Source organism: Phoca vitulina, unplaced genomic scaffold, assembly GCF_004348235.1.
Source record: "Phoca vitulina isolate PV1807 unplaced genomic scaffold, GSC_HSeal_1.0 scaffold4, whole genome shotgun sequence".
Classification (NCBI taxonomy): Eukaryota; Metazoa; Chordata; class Mammalia; order Carnivora; family Phocidae; genus Phoca; species Phoca vitulina.
This window is the reverse complement of record NW_022589707.1, coordinates 62,984,437-63,001,209: the sequence shown is the minus strand read 5'-3', so window position 1 is coordinate 63,001,209 and position 16,773 is coordinate 62,984,437. Positions and strand designations below refer to the sequence as shown.

General features: G+C 36.2%; 1 protein-coding gene across 19 annotated transcripts in view; it reads right to left on the bottom strand.

Annotated features, from left to right (window-relative positions):
- The window catches only part of HEPACAM2 (HEPACAM family member 2), a 48,509-nt gene that overhangs the window by 26,014 nt on the left and 5,722 nt on the right, over window positions 1–16,773 (bottom strand). For 10 of the 19 annotated variants that reach the window (XM_032402146.1, XM_032402151.1, XM_032402147.1 and 7 more), the window contains exons 1-3: window positions 16,294–16,468; window positions 9,609–9,962; window positions 5,746–6,030 (exon numbers count right to left, since the gene is read on the bottom strand). In XM_032402146.1, the coding sequence (XP_032258037.1) occupies window positions 5,746–6,030; window positions 9,609–9,962; window positions 16,294–16,372 (718 nt within the window). In that variant the 5' untranslated portion in view covers window positions 16,373–16,468. Of the gene's footprint in view, window positions 1–5,745; window positions 6,031–9,608; window positions 10,003–16,293; window positions 16,469–16,773 lie in introns of those variants that run through there. The other 9 variants (XM_032402144.1, XM_032402155.1, XM_032402142.1 and 6 more) reach the window with 4 other exon arrangements.

Genomic DNA, 16,773 nt, shown 5'->3' with positions numbered 1-16,773 from the left:
TTTAGTCAAGTTCAAGAAACCTGTATCGAGTTCTTAATCTGTGTCAAGTATTGCCCTAGGGATACAAAGATGAATAACGCAGAGTTCCTATTTGGGGTCAGAGTGCTTATGAATAGAAAGACTCCAGTACAGTGAGTACCAGGAAAGAGGTGTTATAGGAGCACAGCGAACCTCTTAGTCACACTGAAGAGCTGAAACAAGGTCGGGGCAAGTGAGCCTTTCTGGAGAAGATGATACTATGAAAGGAGAAGAGGGTGTAGCCAGGTGAAGAAAGAGAAGTGGGAACATCAACCAAGGCATATATTCCCAGTTTGTATAGAATGATAAAGATTGCAAAAATGTTGATGCTACATCAACAGGAAGGATAAATGACAAATCTTCACATTACATACTTTACTTAATTATTGTAACCCCAAATTAAACCAAACCGAACAAAAAATAAAAACAAACAATAAAACAGGGCTAAAATAGCAATAGAAAGAAAAATGTAAAAATTAATGAGTCTGAAAAAAGTTAATGAGTCTGGGTTGTGTTTCTATATGCTATGTGATAAGTAATAATTGTTAAGCACAACCCAGACCATGATGTTTGATTTTTGAATCAAACAAACTATGAATGGATGAGTGAATAAGTGAATGAATGAAGGTCAGTAAGATGAGATTGTTGACTAAGTGAAGAGTTTTGCATTTGAATGTAAAAATAGTCAAGAAAGTAAATTAATAATACTATATTCACAATTACCACTTAATAAGAGTAATAATTGTTGTTAAGCCATCTAGATAATTCATCTTTACAGTGCAAACTTATAAATTTTCCAAATGTTCTTCTTCCTACTATCTACCATTAGTCTTTACTCATGACTGGCGTTTCTCTGTGAGATTTCCATAGACTATGTCTAAAACAATGTAAAGAAAAAGGTTCAGTCCATAATAGAAGACATATTCTGTGAAATTTGAATTTATTTGGATGGGGATATTTTCATCCTTTAAAATAACACAGGATAAGAAAGAAGATTTAGGAATTTAAAGCATAATATTTAATATTTATAGGTATGACTATGGTTTTTCCCTCATTTTTATTCTTTATACCCTGTGTATCACCATATTCCATGATAATAACGAGATTGGGGCATGAACTTGTACATGTTAAAAGAAAAATTTGGGGTGCCTGGGTGGCTCAGTCGGTTAAGTGTTTGACTCTTGATTTCAGCTCAGGTCATATGATCTCAGGGTTGTGACAATGAGCCCCGCATTAGGCTCTGCACTAGGCATGGAGCCTGCTTAAGATTCTCTGTCTCCCTCTCCCTCTGCCCCTCCCCTCCTTCTTGTGTGTGCGCACTTTCTCTCTCTCTAAAAAAAAAGAGGGCGCCTGGGTGGCTCAGTTGGTTAAGCATCTGCCTTTGGCTCAGGTCATGATCCCAGAGCCCTGGGACTGAGTCCCATGTTGGGCTCCCTGCTCCGTTGGGCTCCCTGCTCCGCGGGGAGTCTACTTCTCTGCCCCTCCCCTGGTGCATGCACTCTCTCTTTCAAATAAATAAATAAAATCTTTAAAAAAAAAAGTCTTAGTCTCACTTTGACAGATTAAAATAAACTATATAGCCAAATAAAAGTGTATTTAAAGATGCAAATGATACTTTCATGTAACTGTTTATGCAATTTCGCCCCGGGAATTTCTCATTTAAATCTATAGCTAGAGTTTAAAGATAGGCAAATAGATGGAGAGACAGATAGATGTTAAAAAAAAAAAAAAACTGATGTAAAGAAAATATTTTCATGTAAAGAAAATAATGTTAACTACTGGTAATGTTTGGGAAAGAAAATGTTCTTCTTAAGGTATTCCTTCAGTTTTCTCTTTGTAGGCATCTTCTAAATGATCCACGCTCTCCATAACTTCTTGCTGCCATGTTCCCAATTATGTCAGCATAGTTTTGGCTCACAGGAAAAAAAAAAAAAAGAAAAAAAAAGAAAGAAAAAAGGGGGGAGGGAAGAGCTAAGATCATTGAGTTCTTCCTATGTGCTACTCACTGACTTCTTTATTCATAAAATCTCACCTAATCCTTCCCATCCAACTTGAGACAGGTATTAGCCTTATACAGAGGACAGTGGAGATAAGGAGAATGAGGACACTGATGCACAAAAAAGGGGGTCACTTGCATATACTGTTAATGGCAGAACCAAGGTTTTAGCCCAGGCAGTCTCAATTTTCAGCTCAGGCTCATAACCACTGTGCTCTCCACTGCACTCCCCAAATGACATGATATTAACTAGAATTTAATGTGGTTGAAACAAAAAGATCATCAGTTAACAAGGAATGCTCCAGCACAAGCTCACTTCTTGCTGTTTCTGACCACACTGAATGACGGTTCCTTAGGTTTAATATTCAGTAGATGATATCTGGCTGCTTTAATATCTTTTTTTGCATTTTGTACCTTCTATGTGAATGTAAACCATTTAGACCAAGTAATAAAGAATAACGTAAAGATGTATCTGCATAGCCCTAGATTTGATTCACCTTGCCTGCTCACATTTTTTTTCATTGTGCTTGAATAACTTCAATACTTAGGTCTTGTGCTACTTGCAGTTGAATGGAAGTGTTAATTCATGTCAGAATAAACTTATTCCGTCAAGAAGATAACTACACTTATAAATAGACCACACCAAATCTGAATTTTTCACTCCAATACAATGTTATCATGCAGATAGGCACAGTTTAAACTTCCTTTGTGAATCTATTTCTCAGTCTATGCATTAAGGCAGACAATATTTTCACAATGTCATCTGAATATAAAATTATATAAAACTGTAAAAATATAGCTAAAAGTTCTGCTATAAAAATAATGCCATTGTTAAACATAATGCAATTAATAACTGTAACAAATCTCAAGTGAGTTGCTTGCAGTATGGGTGTTGTGGTATTTCTTGGTGAAAAACTGTAATTTCCTCCTTCTTTGGCATTTTTAATATAATTTCTTCTGTTTCCAAATGAAGGGAATGGTTCATCTTTGAGACAATGAATTTTGGACTAGGTTGGACTAGGAGCTAATCCTCTTTGGTTCCCCTAAACCAAAAATGACTTATACAGTGTATGACGTTTTTTCTATTTCCATGTGGATAATACTTTTCAGAAAAAAATATTTTGAAATTGCTCTTAAATAAGTTTAATCACGGTATATAGTTCAAAATTGGTGACTTTTCCTTTCTGTATTTTTGGTTAATAAAATATATCCTACTTCCCTTTTTTCCTTTCCTATGTATACCATTTCTATAATTGTTTGATGTTTGTGATCTATCTTGAAAACGTGCTCTCTTGACAAACATTTTTTGATTTAGCCTAGAATATGTGTGTCTAAATTTTAGCTTATAAACCATTCTCTAGTCTTTTTTTATTTGAACCTTTGTTTAAAAAATAATTTTTCCTCATTATTTACCATATAAGGTCTGGTGTTCAAAGCTCTCCATGATTTAACTCAAACATATCTATCTGACCATCTAGTCTACCACACCCCTTGCTGTATCCTTCACTCTAACTAAACTTGACCATTTGCCTAAACTTTGACCTCTGCTTTGGGTTTGGGTTCCTGCTGTCCCCATTGCCTAAAATGGTTTTTCCAGACACTGTTACTTGCCCCAGTCATGCCCATTGTTCAAGATTCATCTCAAATGTTACTTCCTACAATAACCATTCTCTCTAGCCAGAAGTAATATTTTCTTTCTTTGAATTTCATAGTCTCATAATATTATAGTGATAATAATGGCTAATAGTTGTAGAATACTTACTATCAGTCACTGTTCTAAGCAATTTGCATGTAGTAACAGATTTAATCCTCACAGTAACTCTATGAAGTAGGTATTACTTGGTATTATAATGGTATTATCATCATTATATGGATGAAAAAACTGAGGCACAGAGAGGTAAGGTAGTAGATACAGGATTTGAACCCAGGCCTCTGGCTCCAGAGTTCTTGTTCCTAGCCATCATGGTCCTTTGTACACTTCCCTATAGTATTTATGACATTCTCTTTCACACATTTTATTGTGCATATTTTCTCACGTCTGCTTAACTATAGGATAGCTTCCTGTTTCAAGAGTCAATGATTCCATTTTTCTTGGCTTAATTTTGCTGGCTCAAGCAAACCTTACTGGATACTTGAATCACACTATTTCACTCCTCTCCCTGCAGCTACTTTTCCTGCCCCAATCCTGGAGCTCAGTTTTACTGCTGAGCTTTATCTAGTTGGAAAAGCCTACATTTTGTACATATGCTGGTGCTTTTTCCCAAAAAGTTAATAACACATTTCCTCAAGAGGACTCCATCAATTTTCTATTGAAGAAAATAGAATCAGTAATATAAACAGCCTCTGTTTACTGAATGCTTGTTTTGTGTCAGTCATTAGCTATTTTTCAGATACCTTATTGAGCCACAGCAATGTGGTGAGGTAGTTTTAACTATCTCCATTTTACAAATGAGGCTCAGAAAGGTCAAGGAATTTCTTAAGGTCATATGAGTAATGATAGAACCCATCTCCTACTTAGGTCTGTCTACCTCCTAAGCACCTAAACACTAGGCTTTGGGGCCTCTCCTAGTATTATTATACAGATAGTATTTGGCGAGTAAGTAGATACAGTTAATTCTGCCCAATGGTTCAACTAGCTGAAACCTCTACCCTCATGCCACAGGGTTGAGAAGTTTTCCTTTACCATGCCTCACTCTTTGTTACACTGCTGTTGTGGCTATGTTCTAAGCTACATAGTGACTGATGAGAAGAATTCCCAATGTGATAGGTCATTGGTCCTCAACTAGGGGAGATTTTGCACCCTCCATAACAGGGGACATACGGCAATATCCAGAGACATTTTTAGTTGTCACAGTTGAAGGTGGGGAGGCCAGGGATGCCATTAAACATCCTATAATACATAAGACAGCCCCCACAACAAAGATTTGTCCAGCCCAAAATGTCAGTAGTGTGGACACTGAGAAACCCTGTGTGAAGCTGAAATTAGACTGCAAAATTAAACATACTAGAGGTGGTGCTATGAAGTAGAGGGGACTGGGAAAAATAATATGATAAAGAAAGAGGGATCCTGCTTGGGCTGGGATGATAATATGACACAAACTGAAGAGCTTGATGAACTTAACTCTGTATGTGAGATTAAATGACAATAACAGCAACAACAACGGAAAAAAAACAAAGAAAATTGAAATCTGAAATAATTACCGATCCTCTGGGAACCTTATTAGCTTACTGCAGAACAATTAAGTTTTCTCTAAAAATGGAGCTGAGAAAATGGGCAGAAGAATAGCCATGCCCTGGGATGTAGTACCCATGCATAATCTGGGAACACTCTTTCTCCCTGCGGTCAGCTACAGAGCACCCCCTCCTCCAGTTTATGATCACCAATTCTTCGTCCTTAGAGTAAATAAATTAGTGCCTTCTGTATTGGTTCTTGGTTCTTAAAATTGAGTTTCCTACTTTCCACTGGATATAAAGTCACACAACAGACCAAGTCAGAAAATGTATCCTAAAAGGCTCACAGCCAGTATCTCAACTTGATATTCAAGAAAGAGGGTCATTCTACTAGCTATATTTCATGACAAAGGCTATGTATAGGAAGTATAATTAAAACTAGTACTGTATTACAATAATGTAAAAAACAAATGACAGTTTGTGTTGATATTCTCTGTGACCACCCTTGTGTAAACTTCCCAGAAGAAAAGTCATGAATATACATATTTTTAAAAACTTACAATATATGGTAGGCATAATGATGTCACTTTCCATCTCACTGACAGGGTTCTTCACCAGGCAACTGTAATTCCCAATATCTTCTTTGGTCACTGGAGCAATATGAAGGGTATTGTTTTGCAGAGAAAAGGAGGTGGTGGAGCTGGTGTGGACAGGCCTTTCATTTTTTAGCCACTGGTAAACCAGCCGGGTGCCCCCTTCCACGAGGCATGTCAGGGTCATGTTCCCCACATACTCCACAGCTCCAGAGGAAGGCTGAGTCTGTACAACTGGTTTTGTGATAGGATCTGCAATATCAAAAGAGATAGAAATGGTTTTTGCCACCACGGAATTATAATACAAGTCTGTGTGGTCTTTCAAACGTCAAATCCTGGGGAAATGATTCTAAAATTTTACATTTTTATAGATGTACACAGTTCAGAAAATAAAGAAGAGAATAAAAAATAATCAATGGAAAATGCAAAATGATAAAAATATAAAAATATCATTTATAGCAGAGATAACCAAAATTCTAGAATGTACTTTTCAAGGATTTTCTAATGAAAACCTTTACTTTATAGATAATGCAGTTAGTGTAGAGAACACCAACTTCCTTATTTCCTGTTCATTGTGCCTTTTCCCACATCATAAAGGTATACTCTCACAGGCAAAGTTTACATGGCATTCCCCTCTCTTGATTTGTTCTAATGTCCCAAGAATAGCTGCTTGGGGTAGATGAACCTAAATTTTTATCCACCATCTGTAAAATATAAAGCTCATATATATTACACTTGTGGAATATTGAGGGAAAGTTTTAGAGAATCACATTTTCACCACTTACTTTTCTTTTTAGGTAAGTGAACTAATTATATGTTTTAATTGCTGTGCAATTGCAACATTATGTTAGCCACTTTACAAACCAAAGCCTACATTTCAACACTGATTCAATTTGAAAACAGGATAAAATGTGTTATTGTGATTACATCCCATTAGAGATATAAAAGACAAATCCAATAGTAATTCCCGTTGGAATTTCAAGTAATAGGAAAATAGTTATATCTCATGAATCTGGTACATGATGCTATTTGTCAAATGAAGAAATCTCCAAGAATGAGTAAATATTTCCTCCCTGAGTTTTAACTGTAAAATTATTGGGTAAGGGTTGAAATTATATAAGTATCCACAAATATTTTCAGCAAACTTCATTAATCTTTGACGTTCTCAGTTCTGTTTGATAAAGGACAGTAACTTGACCAGAGTTACACAGCAGTCAGTGACAAAATGAAGAGGGCTTTATATCTGGCAATGTTTCTCTCCTGCATTTTGGAGAGATATATGTTTAATAATTTCCTTCTATGCATCATCACAGGACACACAGAGAGTGAGATGATAGATAAGTGAGAAATGATTGGCTCAGATATTTAGATTTCAATTTCCTATCAGGCTTTAAATTGGGGTTGATGCATCTCTGAAGGTAAATTCCTCTTGACTCATGCACTCATTTTCCTACATGGAAAAATGTGCATTGGGGAATAAACAGACCCAGTCCTTCAGCCCAGGGAATATAGGAGAAAATGAAAAATAAGAAAAAAGGAAACTGAAATAATTTGCAGGGGACCTAAGTAGTTCTGAAGCCTTCAGTTTTTCTTAAGATGGGTACAATCAACTTGTTCGTTCAATTTAATCTTTTAGAGTCCCTGGCAAGAACAAAGGATGTAGAATAGCTTTTGTTTACATTATTATGATTTAAAAAGAAAAAATGAGTTGTGTACATTTATTACACAGGAAAAGCTTATGTTTCAAATATCTCTCTGTGTGGAAACAGATCTGGTATGGGAAAGAAGTAATGTCGAAGGTCTTTTATGGGGAGAACCAATCAGAATAGGCTGTGATCATATACCTGCCTTAAAGAGTGTGACTCACATGTGGAAGTTTCCCAGGAAGATATTTTACATAGGCCCTAAGCCCTATTAAGACTTTTTAGTTGCATTTTGCCAAACAGACCCAATTTTACTAGATATTAAAATGTAATGAATATTCCATTAAGTTTTGGGGAGAGATAGGATACTACCCAGGAGAATTTCATGAACATTTTCTCCTTTTCTCTTTTCACAGTTGCTCTATGGGCATCTGCTTCCATATCCTCTGCTTTCGCTTCCCTCAGCTTTTCTGGTCTCCACTCATTTACTCCACACACACTTACTGAGTGCCTACTAAAGGCCAGCATCGGCTTTTAGGAACTGAGGACAAAGCAGCAAACAATACAAAGTCCCTGCTCCCATGGACCTCATATTCTAGGTGTGGGAGAGAAAAAATAATCAAATAAATATATATAATATATCCAGGTGGAAATAAGTGCTGTGAAAAGAATAAAACAGAACTCAAGATAGATAGTAACTCTCTCTATATATTTGTTTGGGGGAATCTCTCTCTCTCTTTCTTTGTCTCTCTGTTTGGGGGAATGAGGCTATACTTTATAACGTGGTCAGGAAAACCTTCACAGATAAAGTGACATTTTGGCTGAGACCTAAAGGAAATAGGGCAGGGAACCATGCTATTATCTAGGAGAAAAGCAGTCTAGGTAGACTGAATAGCAAGTACAAAGGCCCTGAGGTATAAGTGTGTTTGGCCTATTCTAGGAAAAGCTAGGAGGCCAGTGTGGTCACAACAGAGTGAGTGGGGGGTGAGGAAGGTAGGAAATGGGGTCAGAGAGATGCTGGGTATGCTGGGAGGGATCATGTGGGGCCTTGTAGGACATTGTTAGTACTCTGGCTCTTATTTTAAGTGAGATAGAAAGCCATGGGAGGGTTTAAAGCTGCAGGAGGTGGGAGTAGAAGCAGGAGACCGGGTAGCAGGCTATTAGGGATAGTCCAGTTCAGAGCTGGTGGTGGGGTTGAGAGAAGAGGTAGAGGGGGTGGTAAGAAGTGACTGAACACTATTTTGAAGGTAAAGCTGACTGATAACTTGTGGACTGGATGTGGGGTGTGAGAGAAAGAGGGGGTCAATGGTAATGGCAAAGTTTTGGCCTGAGCAACTGATGGAATGGAGTTGGTATTTACTAAAATGGAGAAAATTTTAAGTAATAACCTGTTAAATAATCAGGTTTAAGGGGAAAATCAGAAGTTGGGGTTTGGACATAGTATATTTAAGGCATGCTACTTATATACCTCAATAAGGAAAATAAAGGTCTGAAATTTAGCTGACTCCATAATCCCTCAGAGGACATTTCCAGCAACTTCTATTGTTCCTTAAGTACAGTCCTTGAGCAAGTCTCATCCTCCCCCAAACAGTGTATCAAAATAAAAGTCTTCATGTGACAAAAACAGGGCTCTTCCCAGGGTGTGTTCTGATACTGAGGAAAAAAAATTCCTCCATCTTACTGTATCAGCAACTTTATCCTTGATAGTTTCCAGGCAAACAAATTAAGTTCTGCTTATTGCTTGATTACCTTTCGTTGGCCACTATGCATGTACTTTACATGCATGTCTTATTTAATATTCAGAAAGCTTTGTGAGATATATAATGGAATTTGTGCCATGAAACACTGAGGTTTTTTTTTTTTTTTTTTAAGATTTTATTTATTTGACAGAGAGAGAGAGAGAGCACAGACAGGGGAAGCAGCAGAGGGAGAGGGAGAAGCAGGCTCCCCAGTGAGCAGGGAGCCCAACTTGGGGCTTGATCCTGGGACTCCAGGATCATGACGTGAGCTGAAGGCATATGCGTAACCAACTGAGCCACCCAGGCGCCCCAAAACACTGAGGTTTTGAGGGTTAATTAATCTGCCCAAAGTTGCATAGCCAGGACCTAAAGCCCAGGTAGTCTAATCTCCTGAGCTGTTACTAACTGCCATGCTCCCTGCAGCCCAGGTCACTTATAGTGGACTCACCATCAACGGTCACTTGTATCTTCTGACTAGCTGATAGAGTTCCATTTCCCTGAATGTTGACCTTCACGATGTAATTGCCTTCATCAGTGAACTGCAATGGGTTGATGAGCAGAGACGCGTTGGGCGGCATCATGGTGAACTTGTGTTGGTATTCCAAGTCAGGAACCACAGACTTGTTCACGGAGCCCAGTAAGTATTTGGGCATTGTGTGGGGTCTCTCAAACAGCCATATGATCTGGATGTCTGATGCCACAGTGTGGAATCCATAGTGCACAGGGAGGTAGAGGGCCTGGCCCCTGATGCCATGAACGGTGTGTGAGGGCACTGTCACTTTCAGCCCTGAGCAAGCGCCTGCTACAAAGGAAAGGAAAGTTGTAATGACCCTGAACCACATTTCACAATCTAAGGGGCAATACAGAGAGAACCTGATCGGGTGATAATGCTTACAAAGGAGAGAGGCTTCTAGGTACTGAGCATTCTAGTACCTGCAGAGGTAAATATTTGTCTCTTAAACCTTCTGCATTTTAAAAACTCCACCCAAGACTATGTTGATTGAATGGCTTCTTTAAAGGCAAGATGAAAAGGAAAAGCAGAAGTTATTATCTATGGCTGTTAAAGAATAATGGGAAAAAGAGAACTGGGAAAGATTGTTAATTCTAAAGTCCAATGAAACCCGGAAAAATTATGAAATTGTGTTTGAATCATATCATATCCCAATTAAACTCTGTGATTTGAGAAACACTGAGGAGTTACTTCCTCCTCAGAATCTCTCTCCAAAGTCTTCCGCAATGGCTTACTAGACCATTATTGGAAGTTTTCCTCTTTAGCCAAAGGCTTGTCACATGGACAAGTGTGGTAGTAAAAGATATTGTGAGAAAGGCTGGTGGTGCTAATAGGATTTGATGACACATTGGGGTGAAATACAAGAAACAAAGAAGAGTCAAGAATGATTCTAAGGTTGTTGACCTGATCAAATGGAAGAATGGTTGTCATTTATTAATGGGCAACTAATAAATTAACCATGGGGAAGACTGGGGAGAAGAGATTTTTGTGGGGCAGATTAGGAGTCAGTTTTGGACATGTTCATTTGAGATACCCATTTGACATCCATGGGGCAATACTGAAAGGATATACTGGGCATGAAAGCATGATTAATGTGGGTTTAAGACAGAATGAGAGCCTGGAGGGCCTTGGGCCATGGAGCTCTGCCCAACGCATGGCCCTGGCTCCCAGCCTCCTGCCTGCCTGTGTTGTTTGGACCCATGCACTCACTGCTATGTCTGCAGGTTTCTTCCTATTTTCTGGCACCTGGAGATTTCCATACCTTTACCTTGAGCCATGATATATATTTTAAGTTTTTATTTAGCACTTCTATGTATTTGCAATTAAGAAGAGACTCCTCCTTAGTTCAGACTACCATGTTGCTTGAATCCTAATTAAAAACTATTTGCTTTGGCATCATTTTAAAAAGGAGCAAGATACTACCGACAGCATATGAACATTTGAAATGGGGAGAGAATGGGAGGAATTTAAATGTGAAGTATTTTAAACATTGAGGGAAAAAAGAAAGAATGGAAACTGTAGACAGTGAGTATAGACAATACTTCTGGGGAGTTCTGCTGTGAAGGGGAGCAGAAAAATGTTCTTTTCTTTCTTCTCTATTTCTTTGGATGGATGCTAAACAGTATGTTTGTAGCTACTGAAATGATCCACTAGAAAGAGAAAACTTGATGAAGCCAAATACAGATGAGTGAACGTGGAATAAAAAAAAAATCCTAGGTAAGAAAAAATAGAAATTTGGGCACAAATAGAGATACCTTACAATTTTAATTTTCTCATATAAAAATGTTTATTTTCTTTAAGTGCTTTCCCTTTTCATCCCTACTAGAAAGAGGGTCTTTAAGCTTTATCTAAGTGATGTTATAAAAGGCCATCAATATTAGGAAAGGAAAGGTATAAAGGTCTGTTTGTGTGATGATTTCTTTGGAGAAACTGAAAGATGTAGTCTGCCACTAAGAGGAATCAAATTCTACCAACAGCAAATCTCTCTCTTACTTTCCAGGCTGGAGGTGAGAGTAAAGATTTCCATCATTTTGGTCCTCAGTTAGCTATTAGTAGAGAGTGAGACCTGGGTCTGGCAGATAAGTTAGAGAAAAACTCAGGAGAAAGCAAAAAGATGAAGATCACAGGAGGTTAGAGGGAGAAGGAACTCCCAGATGTTCACCTGAAACTGACCGTATGGACTGAGAATTAGGTGACTCTATGGGCAAAATAAATATGTGTCTTATAGTTTCCTTGGGCTCTGTGTGTATTTGTGATGGACTCTGTAATTTTTTTTCCTGATAATGGGCTGTACTGTACATTCATTTTAGTGATTTGGTTCATAACAAAGGAGTTACAAAGGTATGAGGATTTGCTTCTGTTTTCTTTTCTGGCAAGTGCAAGAATGTTAAATTTGTAGTTGTTCCTAGTTTGAATCATTAGAAAAAGAAGGAACTCGTGCTGGGAATTCTAAAGCAGAGATAAAATGGATTGCAGAAAAGGAGTAGTGGTTTCTGCAAGGAAATCATAAGAGAGAGAAAAAAGAAGAGAAGGTAAATCTAGGACTTAAACCTAGTAATGTCTGTGATATGTGAAACAGGGGCCAACAGAAGAGAGTAAAGTTCTTCAAGCCACAGACTGAGAAACACATTGGGCATTTGGATGAGGGACCAGTAAAGGAAAAGATTCCTCTTAGCATATGTGTTATCTGCACAAAACAACATGCATCTACATGCTTTTCATTGAAATTGGGGATAGGAAGCTCTGGAAAAATTCCTGGTAAGCAATAAATAAAAACTTGTTTTTTAATACCCATTATTACTAACTTAAGATACATCAAACATAATTTTCACTGTATTTATGAAGTGTGTTGCTGTCTCCTTTTATATTTCAGTGAATATGAAAGTATTTATGAGGTTTCACAGTTCACTGTTGATCTTGGACTTCCTTGTCCTACTGTCACCATTTAGTCATTAAATTCATCACTTGCAAATTGCCTTGAAGTAAGAGATTTTAGGAACCTAATCTCTAAATTTGCAGAGAGATTTCTGTATTTGACACTTTGATAAAGTTAAAAATTGATGAAATGCAAGGTCTTAGTAAAGGACACACCCTTGGGATAAAATGATGATTGGTCAGTTAAGTGGCCTTAGAAAAGTCATTCTAATTCTCTGGACCTCAGTTTTCTCATGTGTGAAAGGAGGGTAATATTAGATGAGGTCTAAGTCTCTCTCTACTATTTATGTTTGTTCTTGACATCCTGAGGTGCTTTTCTCAGGGTAGCAGCTACCTTACTTTTAAAGGTGAAAGGCCCATATTTAATTGAAAGGGCCCACAGAATTTTGAAGTATTGAGTCTCAGGTTTTAGTCCACTTAAGCCACAATCCCTGGATGTCCTTTAGTAAGGCAGCGACTCTGTGTTTTTTTACCAAGGAACCATGGGGGATGGTGGGAATCTACATCATTGCCTTGAGAATGCTCTGGAAAAAGTTTCATGGCTGTTGACTTAAAACTCGGTAGTTGCCTTTGACAGTGAGCTATAGATATAGATGGCCTGAATGCAATTCCGGCCAATCTGTTCTTGTTTGGGGAAGTCATAAGTCCTTGTTTAGGGTCTTTTTTTCCCTTTTGTTTTATTTTTTGGAAAAGGGGAAGAACTGTTTTTCATCTACCTTTTTTTTTTTTTTTTTGGTAGTTATAGTTTAAAGATTAACTAAGATTTTAGTAGTCAGAAAATGGTTGGGAGGCACTTTACTACTATGTAGTGCTAGCATGACTAGAATAGAAATGTTGGTGACTTTTGGATCTTGAATCAGAATGTTGAATCTTAAGCATGAAAAGACTGATTGGAAAGTCTATGATTGAAGTTATGGGAAGCAAATTTTATTAAATGCACAGTTAAATACAATACAAATATTGCAGCCCAGGAATAATGAACTACTTTAGAAGAAAATAACATTTTATATGGCACTTACAATAATTGTTTAAGTGGGGTGAACTAGTTCTTTGGGCTATTTCAGAAATGGTGTCATGTAATAATGCCTTAAATAATACATTGCTATCAATATCTCTGAATGTATTCAATGTTTATAATACCAAATCATATGAAATCATATCATTTAATTTTTTTTCAAATATATGTGCTTTTTCAAATATACGTATGACAGTGAGAGAGAGCACAGCTATTACAATAGCTCTTTCCTTAGATTGCCTATACCATTTTATCAGATAAATTATAGATAGCAAGTTATAAGAATATCAGCAAAGATTGTAATTTTCTTTATAGAGTATCTTATCTCAGCTACTAAAATTTTTTCATTTTGCAGGAAAGAACCTATTGATATGATGCAATCCTTACTTGTAGTGAACTTTGGTGAATAAACAGATGATTAGATACCTCCTCTACATCTTAAGAACACACTCTTTTTTTCACTGTTGTATTTTGCACTACAGATGTGGTAAATCTATGCTCTCATACGGTACTGTATTAACTTTAAAAAAATTAGTTTCATTTTGAGAATTTTTCAAGCTCTCTTTTCTAGTTGTATGAGAAAACCTAAAGAACTAAAACTATTGATTTTAGGAAGTCAACCTCTGCGTGAACAAATAAACCTTAAGAAAATAAATTTTAAAAATTGATGAAATTTAATTTCCTTTTGATATTCCAAATAATTGGACTTAAATAAAAATTCAATTTTATTATTAGAGTCACTAATACCTACTTTTTAAATATAAAAAAGAAAAATTCTTAGACTTTTTGCATATAAGGCATTACATTAACTTGAAGAAATATTAATAATTAACATACAACATTATAGCAATAATCTCCCTTTTAGAGACTCCCTTAAACTGTCTAACAGCACTATAAACGAATGTCCAGTGTTTAGAAACACTTGAAGTCATACTGTAAAATTTATCTATATTCCAGAAACAAAAGACTCCCTAGACCAGTTTCACTGTATTGAATATAAACATCAGACTTCACAAAGTGACCTCTAGCTGTACCTTAAAATAGTTGGCATTTACTTCCCCTTTATCATGTATGATATTAGCAAGCATAACACAACTATTGTTGACTGAAAATAAACTCCTGCATCTTTAGAGAAAATAGAAACTATGAAGTTGTACTTTGAATAGCCTTTACAAACTACATTTTGGGCTTCAAAATTTTTAAGATTTTTTTTTTCAAAAAGAAAAAAAATCAGATATCCAATATTTTAAAAACAAAGAGATTTCCACATTACATATGATCTTTACAACACACTATCAATGGAGAAAAGTGATTTTGTGTTAGAAAGACTTAAGGGATAACCATTTTAACTACTTAGGAACATGCTATCTATTTCTATGTATTAGTAATTTTAATTTTATTTTAGTCAAATTCCTCAAATAAATTGTTTTTAAGTTCTTCTTAAAGCCAGCTTCAAAAATATTACTTATGAAATGACAGCATGCCTGTTGTTATAAAATTAAAAATAAGTGGGGGCACTGACACACAGGATACTTTCAGAGCTCAGAAAAATGCACAAAGATAAAAAGTCAGTAATGGTACTTGTTGATTTTTTCTAAAAATTTCAAAAACTAAAAATCTATATAGGCTTGAATTTGACAACGTAAAACAATCACCAACTATGGGAAACTCAGTTTTTAGAAAAAATTACAAACTGAACATTTCAAATACATGGGATTATATACAACATTACATATAAATTTGAATAATAATCACATTTACAATGAAAACTATAACAAAAAATACCAGTGAAAGCAAGGCTCTAAGCTACTGCAAAAGGCTAAGACTTAAATTGCTTATTTAGCTAATCTGTTCTTAAAGTTTAAAGAATAAAGTCTTTTTTGAGTCCCTACCTGTTGACTATAGATAAAACAAGAAATGAACTTGACTTTTAAAACTGATAAATAGGAAGAATGAAAAAGAGAACACCTAGTGAAAAAAAAGATGACACAAAAACAGTGGGAATGTTGGAGAAAGACTCTTTAAGAATGAAGAGGAGAATGAGGAGAAAACAGTAAAGTCAAGGAAAAAAAATGTAGTAAGACTAACCATTGGACAAAGAGAAAGGCTAAAGGTATTTTGGAGAAATAATACTTTTTAACACAAACAGCTCCCTATTGTGTATACAATATTTTTTGTAACTTTGGAACCTCACCTTTTTCTACATTTTATGATAGGTAATTTAAAATGAAGCAGAGCTGACAGTTTACCACAATATTTTTACTTAAAACCATTTTCATAAATTGTTATGGGTTTCACTAAAAACGATCACAAATTCATGGCCTATGTGAATATTTGCCAAAATAAAATGCATTGAAGACTATTAAATCTATATGTAAACTCTGTAAAAAGAAGAAATTCATTAGGTTTTTAGAAGGTCTTAACTTTCTTAATGAGTACTGTTGACAGTAATTGCTGTTCTAAGAAAACCACAATCATCGTTTATTGAACCTCATTTCTCCTAAATGTTCCTGCTTCTTTACTGGAACAAAGTGTGTTATTGTTTAAAAGGTTCTGAGCCGTTCTTCAATTATCTGAGTGAATCTACAGCTTAAAGCAAATATTTACCTTATGCCCACAATTAAAAATACAAAACAAAACAAAACAAACAACAGCTGAAATGCAGTGCCTTACCTAAGAGAAGGAGGTATATTTTGCACTGAAAGCCCCCAACTGTGCTGCTGAAGGACTCCATGAAAGCATCCTGTCCCATGCATACAGTGCCCTCTTCCCAGTGGCAACTTGGTTCATGGACCAGCAGCTGCTGGTTTATTTGCTAGGGAAATTAGCAGTGAGGTAACAGACCCTATCCTGTCTCTTGCTTCTGTGATTTGAATACAGAATGAATGTGTATACAAAGGACACAGGGAGTGGGAACACCTGTTATATACTCTGCAAGAATACAGGCTTATGACTTTAGAACAGCTTCTTAGTGATTATCAGACTATCAGTAATTGTCAGTATATCTCATGAATCATTCTTGGTTATTAATAATCACATGAAGGAAAACATCCTTTTGGGTGACTTTATTGAAAAATAGTATGCTTTCATAATGAGAGCATATTGTGAAATTTCCTGAAAAAGGTAAGTTGGTTTCCTATCATGCAAAATTAT